Source organism: Camelina sativa, chromosome 8 (genome assembly GCF_000633955.1).
Source record: "Camelina sativa cultivar DH55 chromosome 8, Cs, whole genome shotgun sequence".
Taxonomy (NCBI): domain Eukaryota; kingdom Viridiplantae; phylum Streptophyta; class Magnoliopsida; order Brassicales; family Brassicaceae; genus Camelina; species Camelina sativa.
The window spans coordinates 12,075,753-12,084,066 of NC_025692.1; the positions used below are offsets into that span (position 1 = coordinate 12,075,753).

The 8,314-nt window shown below is 34.4% G+C and overlaps 1 protein-coding gene across 1 annotated transcript; it reads left to right on the plus strand.

Annotated features, from left to right (window-relative positions):
* LOC104707011 (F-box/LRR-repeat protein 3-like) lies at window positions 5,745-8,301 on the plus strand. The gene is made up of 7 exons (XM_010423260.2): window positions 5,745-6,371; window positions 6,513-6,638; window positions 6,726-6,830; window positions 6,928-7,327; window positions 7,439-7,568; window positions 7,677-7,971; window positions 8,056-8,301. The coding sequence occupies exons 1-7, from the start codon at window positions 5,745-5,747 to the stop codon at window positions 8,299-8,301; spliced, it is 1,929 nt and encodes a 642-aa protein (XP_010421562.1).

Consider the following 8,314-nt stretch of genomic DNA (forward strand, 5'->3'; position numbering starts at 1 on the left):
AAAGAGAAACTACAGCTAAGAAATAGCAGTGTTATTGATGTGGATCACCGATCAGTCTTCATTAATATTACTCATTAATTAAGCTTATATTGTAGTGGCATAAAATGTTTGGCTAGTTTCATATAATCGTTAACAATCAAGCATATTATATTTGTTTTTTTTTTTTGTGAACGAGCTCGAATTGTTATTATATGTATTACAATGTTGTATTTTATTTTAAAGACAGCTTAATACATATGTCTTTAGGCTGTCCATAAGAGACTTAATTGAGTAGCATTACATTTTAATAGGCTTGACTAGAATAAAATTATTTGTCCTTTAGATCGACAGTACTTCAAGGTTGTAAAAACCAAAAAGATAGAAATTGTTGTTAATATCATCATTTGAAAAGATTTGAGAGATTACTATTTTCAAGAATGGTTTTTTAAAATACCTTTTTTTCTTTTGCTTGATATTTTTTAAAATATCACAAAATATTAAAATCCTCAAGCTACCACATGAAAAAACTCATTTTAGTAAACCCCTTCTAATCCTCATTGTGTAAGACCTGTGGTATTTTGGAATTTAAAAATTCAATCATAATTTAGGAAACCTAAACATAGAAAGTGGTAGTGTATATAAACCTTCATATTTGTACTATACTCGAAACTTGATAAAGCTAACTAAATCAACGAATGATCAAAGTGTAGTTGATTGAAACACACTACTCTTTCAGGTTTGAGTGGTTGAAATGTTGACTCTAGATGAACATAAAATCGATATATTTATTTGAACTGGTGTTTACTTAAATGAAATGAAAGACAAGAAAAACTCAAGAAAATGTTGTTTGTCATTTTTTTCGTGGTTGTTTTGGTTTCTAGATTCACTTTAGGGATTCGTTTATCTTGCAACAAATTGTATCTACCACTATCATTTTGTATTTGGTTTGATTTTGATGATTTGTTGCAATAATGTGGTATGTTTCTTTTCTTTTTTTTTTTTTTTTTTTGACATAGGATCATGCATTTAGTTATGCCTAATTGTGTACCACATAACTAAATGTAAAATATTTCTTTTACATACTTATCAAAAAAAAAATCTCAACAAATCGCATATATTTGATGTCATATTGCATTCAAACCATTCAATAGTTGAAATTTCCAGTAACCTGTTAGTTATTCAAATAGTCTCAACTCTCAACCAATTTACCTTCTGTGAGTGACATTATAAATCAAGAGGTTCAGATTGAGAATGCAAAGGTATTTGTTAATTTTTAAATGGCTACCCTAATAATTATTTTTAACATTTTAAAAATTATAAATTTAAGAAAATAATGGAAGAGTTGAAAAACTTACCAACTAATCTATCTTTTTATTTTTTCCAACTTATCTATCTTACTTTTAGATTAAGTGTGTATTGACAGGTGGTGGAACAAATATGAGTTTATTATATTAATCAGAAAACAAATAAAACTCATATTTAGTTCTACCTCCTGTTGAAGCACACATTAATCTGAATAAGATTTCCAATATATATATAGGCGTGTTAGTTCTTGCAGTATATTTAACGGGTTTATTTGACATCAAAACCCTACATATATCTCTCTCTAGCTATATGTGATTATGCATATATAACACGTCAAAAAGTTTGTACAACTTGTCATCTCATCCTTAAGTCTATATATATGCCACTAAATAATGTACCAATTGTGTTATGGATTTCACATTAAAAAATAAGAAGCAACATATATATATATATATTATATTGAATATATCATTTTGATTTTTATTGCCACTACTAGCTATAATACCATTAATTAGTGCAGTTTTTTGAACCAAAAATTATAGAATACTAGCAATTGACCCGTACGTAATTAAGGTGTATTCCGGATTTTGTTGTATATATTATTTTTTTAGTTACGTAAATTCATATGTACGTTTGTTTTTGTATTTGATTTTGGTTTCTTATGTTCTTTTGTTGGATATTTTTTTTATAAAAATAGGTTTTGCAGCAAGTATAATTTAGTTTGCTGTTTATTTTTTAAAAATTGAGATTTAGTTTGCTGTTTATTTTTTAAAAATTGAGATCATCTTGTGTGTTTTTAATGCTTTAAAAAAAATTATAATTAGAAGTTAACATTGTGTAGTTGAAGTTGTCGTTTTGCTGTAGTTGTTAGTTGTGATTAATTTATTATTATTTGTCATCTGTGGTTGGATTGTTATTTAATATTTTCATATGTATTTTGTAAACTGTTGGAGTAGTTTTTTTGTCAATGTTTTATTGTTTGGAGTCAAAAAAATTGTGGATTTTATTTTTAAAAAAAATCAATAACTTATATTTCTTTTTTTTGGGCTATTTTTGTTTGTTTCAGTCAGCCCAATTTCTCTGTAAGGCTTATAATGTGTTGGTCTATTGGATCATTATTTGTATGTTATTGAGTTAGGAATATATTTGTTCTTTTTCAAAATTTGATGTCTTCGTGAACGGATAGGAGAAGAGCAATGTTTGCGATCTAGAGGACAGTATGAGGATTGAACTTATCTCGTTGATGCTCGTAATCGTTTTTCCAGTCATCCCTTTCGTAATCGTTTTCCCTTGAATATTTTTTTTTTGGGTTTGTATAATTGGTTGATTCCCTGCTCGCTTTGCATCTGTAGGGGATATTTGTTTATCCCCCTGTTGATTTCGTTAAAGGTAAATGTGAATTGGGTTGCAAAATTGTTTATATGAAAATGCGTTGCTTCCTTAGATTTCGTTTGTCCTCTGAGTGATTTTTTCGATTCGATGTGAGTTGTGTTTTGGGAAAAATTAATTTTCTTGTTTATCTTGCTGTAATTTTATACAGTCTGGGTTGTTTTTTTTTGTTGGCTCGGTTTTCTTGTTCATATAATTTAGTGTTACGGTTATCTGATTGTGGCATTCGTATTTCTGAATCTCTTTAGTTTATTAAAGGTGTGTTCATCTCTTTGCTTCTTTGTCTTTTGTGATGGATTTGTGAAGTGCTCCCAAATAATTTTAATTGATTTCTAGTTGTGTTTCCTTGATTCTCGGAAAGTGTTTCTTGTGTTGCCTTGCTTTGATTTGGTTATTCTTTTTGATTTTGAAAGTAAAGACCTCTTTGCATATATCTATGTCCTATTCGTCATAATACTTGGAGACTTTTTTCTTGAGATCGATTGTTGGAAGTTTCTTCATCATATTTTGATCTTCTATGTTCTGATTTTGATGTGATGGTAAGCGGCGAGCTTTAAATTTTTTTTTCTGCATCTTTTGTTTACTTACTATACTTTCAGGTTTGTTCCTTGTTTCTTTTGTTTTAATTCTGTTGGAGGCGTCGATATTGTTTAAGAAGAAGAAAAACAGAGATTTCTATTTCAGAATGATACCAAAAGACTCGTTAGTCTGATCAAAAACAGTGATGGGTGTGAAGCGTATTGAAAAGGGGGAATTAGTTAGCTTAAAACGGGAGTTGCTTCTTGTGACTTCAAAGTCAGACACAATATATATTGCCCCATCACATAGCGAGTTTTCGAATTTTGAAAGGTGGGTCACATTGATCGACCCTTGGATGACACAACTCTAGAGAAAAACTTCAAATTAGATAGAGTTGTAAAAAACGAATAAATGAAAAGTTAAGATGGAAACAACATTCTCATCAATGAGTAGGAAGTCGATGCTCATGGATTGGCCTCCTTTTTTGACATTGCGAGCAGGCTAGTGATGAAGCATTCTTCCGACGATCTGTTGGTGAAGACGCCCAGCTTTGAGATTTTCGAATGAAACGACAGGGGAATCCATTTTAGCGAGGAGAAATCAAAGAGACGAACAAAAATATATATGAAGCATGAAATTGGAGGAGAAGACATTATATAGGAGTTACACAAATTAAAGATAGAGTAGTGGGTCTTGAATTGAAAGAGCGAGCATTGAATGTAATGAATTACAGTAATAGAGAAAAACGTTACAATGGAGATGGAAGAGAGGGAAGACAGTGAAAGGGTGTGGAGGAGTGGAGAACATTTATTTCAAAGATAACCATTAGGTGAAGCAGGATGAAAGAATGAGAAGGGCAGGGACGCTTCAGACCACAAAGGACGACGACGCTGTAGAGTATCGTGGAGAGGAGTTTTTTCCGCCGGCCAAAAGAACATGGCTTAGTAGATAATGAATTGGACTTTTACATAAATGTGATAGAAATAAAATAGTAATTGCTTAGTGGTAATGTCGAAAATATGGGTTTATTTCAAAAATATAAGCTTATTTAAAAGAAGGGTATGCTAAGGTGGCAACATCATAAATAAGTAAACTGCACTTTATATATAGATATATAAGTCTGATTTAATGAACGTTTAACATGTTAAAAAGAATATATAATTCAAATAGTCACTAATTATTAGATCCATAATTCTTTTTGTTTTGGTTTCTTATCGTAGTTTTTGTTCTTTCAACTGTGCTAACGTATTTTATAAAAGCGTAATTTTATGTCGATAACCCAGTGAGAAAATTTAGATAGAAATTAAAGTTTGGTCACGTATGCATGTCTTTTGTCTAAGAAAATGTCAACTTCTGAAGTTCCGTACACCAAAGTACCACTGCGCATTATAAATGTCAGCATGTAAGCATTTTAATTTAGAGGTTGAAAAAGTATCCATGACTTCCATTTAATTACAACTTATCAATAATATATGCATGCTATATATAAGTTATATTAGTTGAACCAACTCCTACCCTTATCTTAATATTCGTATGAATTACTATATGATAATATATATATTAATATCCAGCGAAATTCCCAACGCGAAGCGGCATGGTTTATGCTATATTGCCAGGCCTATAGTAATACACATGACGTTGCAAACTTTGGAATAAGTTCAAATTAGAATTTAGTAGTATATAATTTTATTGTTTAATTATATAATTATTTTGTTTAATGTATGACTTACTTAATTAATAAACTATTGCACGTTCATCGTTTTAAAAATTAGCAATTTGTAAAGGTCACAATTATTTAACTCCTTCATGAAACGTTCGAGATCGCAGTCTACGATCGATCTGACACGACGATCTCGCGTACTATCCACGTCAGACAAACGAATATGCTTTCTTCATATATTTTATTAATATGTTTTATAATAACATTTTCTCAGATTTATCATATAAGTTTGTGAGTCAAACAGAGAGGTACGGTCGATGCACGTTACGTGGGACCCGCAATAAGTACAGAACTAATCACCTGCTTCAGATCTTACGATACAGCCTCCGTAACTAACCACTCATACATCATCACGTGGGTAACTAACACGCGTTCACAGATAACTTAACACTTGTGTTTCCGTACTCCAGGGGGCGTTTTCGTCATTTCGCTCTTTTCTTCATCTTCTCCGTTTTCTTGTTTTTTATCTTTTTTTTTTCTTCCCCTTTATATAATAAAACCTTGGAAAAAAGGAGAGAACTAAAACTAGAAGAGGGTTTGGTTTTGTTTTTTTTTTTCCTCACCGGGAAAATCCGAAAGGTCTGTGTGTGACTGATTTCACAGAGTAATGAACACGAAATTGAAATCCGTTAACCGAATTCGGATTCTTGAAAAACCGGTTCACCATTCTCTACTCTATCTCCGAGCTGTGTTCCTCTTCATCCCGACTTAAATAAAAAAAAAAGCTTCAAATTTTCTGATTCCAAATCCAATAGAGGAGAAAACCCTTTTTTTTGTTTTCCTCTTAAAGTTTCGTTTTTTTTTGTTTTTTTTGTTGTTGTTTCTGTTGCAAATGTCAATGTCTACATCAATGTTATCCGTTTTGTCTGAAGATCTTCTGGTTCGTATCTACGGGTTTTTAGACCCACCGTGTCGGAAAACATGGCGTTTAATCAGCAAAGAGTGTCTCCGAGTCGACTCGTTGAGTCGTACCACGATCCGACTCCTCCGAGTCGAGTTTCTCCCGGCGCTTCTCCTCAAGTACCAAAACCTCTCTTCCCTCGACCTATCCGTCTGTCCTAAACTCGACGACGATGTCGTTTTATGTTTAGCATTAGACGGCACGGTTTCTACGTCAGGCATTAAGTCGCTCAACCTGAGCCGATCCACCGCGGTTCGAGCCAGGGGACTTGAGACGTTGGCTCGTATGTGTCACGCTCTTGAGCGCGTTGACGTGTCTCACTGTTGGGGTTTCGGCGACAGGGAAGCGGCGGCGCTGTCGTCTGCCAAGGGGCTGAGGGAGCTGAGGATGGATAAGTGTTTGAGTTTAAGCGACGTTGGATTAGCGAGGATCGTTGTTGGATGTGGTAATCTGAATAAGATTAGCTTAAAATGGTGTATGGAGATCTCTGATCTTGGGATTGATCTTCTCTGTAAAATTTGCAAAGGATTGAAATCTCTCGATGTCTCTTATCTTAAGGTAAAATGGCATAATTTTGAAAACTTTATTGATTGGTTTGTGGGATTTGATGGAAATGATGGGGTTCAAAGTTTCTATCTTTGTAGTGATCAATGTGAGATTTGGCTAATATGAATAGTTTTGTTTCTCAATTTGATTCAGATCACGAATGATTCGATTCGTTCTATAGCTTTGCTGCCAAAGCTTGAGGTTTTAGATATGGTAAGCTGTCCTTTGATAGATGATGTTGGGTTACAAATGCTAGAGAGTGGTTCTCCTTCATTACAGGTATTTAACTTTTGCCTTCACAACACAGTTTTTTTGATCAGTTCATTATTCGAGTTTTTGATAAAAGTTTTTAAGTGCTATAAACAGGAGATCGATGTAACAAGGTGTGAGCGTGTGAGTTTGTCTAGCTTGATCTCTATAGTTAGAGGCCATCCTGATATTCAAGTCCTTAAAGCCAGTCACTGTGTATCAGTAAGTTTTCGATGAAGGCCTTGGATTAGTATAATAATTACCTGGAAATGCACTCTTGTGGGATCTGTATTTACTCTTCGGTCTTTGTGATTCACAGGAAGTTTCTGCAAGCTTCTTACAGCACATAAAAGATTTGAAGCATCTCAAGGTTATATGGATTGATGGAGCTCGTGTTTCTGATTCCTCTCTTGTAACCTTAAGCTCTAGCTGTAGATCCTTAATGGAGATTGGATTGAGCAGATGTGTTGATGTAACGGATATTGGGATGATGGCACTTGCACGCAACTGTTTGGACCTGAAAACTGTAAATCTGGCGTGCTGCGGATTTGTGACAGATGTAGCCATCTCTGCTTTAGCTCAGACTTGCCGGAATCTGGAGATTTTGAAGTTAGAGTCTTGTCATTTGATAACAGAAAAAGGTCTTCAATCGCTCGGATGTTACTCCAAGCTTCTTCAAGAACTCGATCTTACTGACTGTTGTGGCGTAAATGACATAGGTAAAACAGATTCATGTGTACTACTCTACTCATCAACCTCCGTTTGTGTTTTAGATCTTATCAGCTTTGGTAACTTACAGTTTTTTATTCCTTTGGGAAATTTTACCGCAGGGCTAGAATATATCTCAAAGTGTTCAAATCTTCAAAGATTGAAACTTGGACTCTGCACAAATATCTCAGACAAAGGGATCTTTCATATTGGTTCCAAATGCTCGAAGCTTCTAGAACTTGATCTATACCGGTAAAATTCCTTCCCTCAAACCCGTCTCCTTCTTTTCTTGGTAGGTTCTTGATGGAAAATGCATAGGACATGTTTCGTTTTCTAATCGTTTCTGGTTTTTTAGTGCAGCTGTGCCGGTTTTGGAGATGATGGTTTAGCAGCTTTGTCTCGAGGTTGCACGAGCTTGAACCGACTCATTCTATCGTACTGCAGTGAACTAACGGACACTGGGGTTGAACAAATCCGCCAGCTAGAACATCTGAGTCACCTTGAACTACGAGGGCTAAAGAATATAACCGGTGTTGGTTTAGCTGCAATAGCGTGCGGCTGCAAAAAATTGGGCTACTTGGACCTGAAACTCTGCGAGAATATTGATGATTCGGGTTTCTGGGCACTAGCTTACTTCTCAAGAAACCTAAGACAGGTAAAAAAATATATTTACAGGCGTAAATAGAGAAGCATCAACTGAAAACATATTTGATTCGTTGTGTTGTGTTCGGTTTGGCAGATAAACTTGTGCAATTGCTCGGTGTCTGATAAGGCTTTATGCATGTTGATGAGCAATCTGAGTCGGGTTCAAGACGTTGACTTAGTTCATCTGAACCGTGTGACTGTAGAAGGGTTTGAGTTTGCTCTGAGAGCCTGTTGCAATAGGCTCAAGAAGCTTAAACTACTCGCACCTCTCAGATTCTTGCTCTCATCAGAATTGCTCGAGACGCTTCATGCTCGTGGTTGCCGCATTAGGTGGGACTGAAGACATCAAGAAC

Bases quoted from the DNA above. Each gene is read 5' to 3' on its own strand.
- LOC104707011 (XM_010423260.2), top strand. From the start codon at position 5,745: ATGTCAATGTCTACATCAATGTTATCCGTTTTGTCTGAAGATCTTCTG. The intron at 6,639-6,725 runs GTATTTAACTTT...TGCTATAAACAG, and splicing joins GTGGTTCTCCTTCATTACAG to GAGATCGATGTAACAAGGTG. The intron at 6,831-6,927 runs GTAAGTTTTCGA...TGTGATTCACAG, and splicing joins AAGCCAGTCACTGTGTATCA to GAAGTTTCTGCAAGCTTCTT.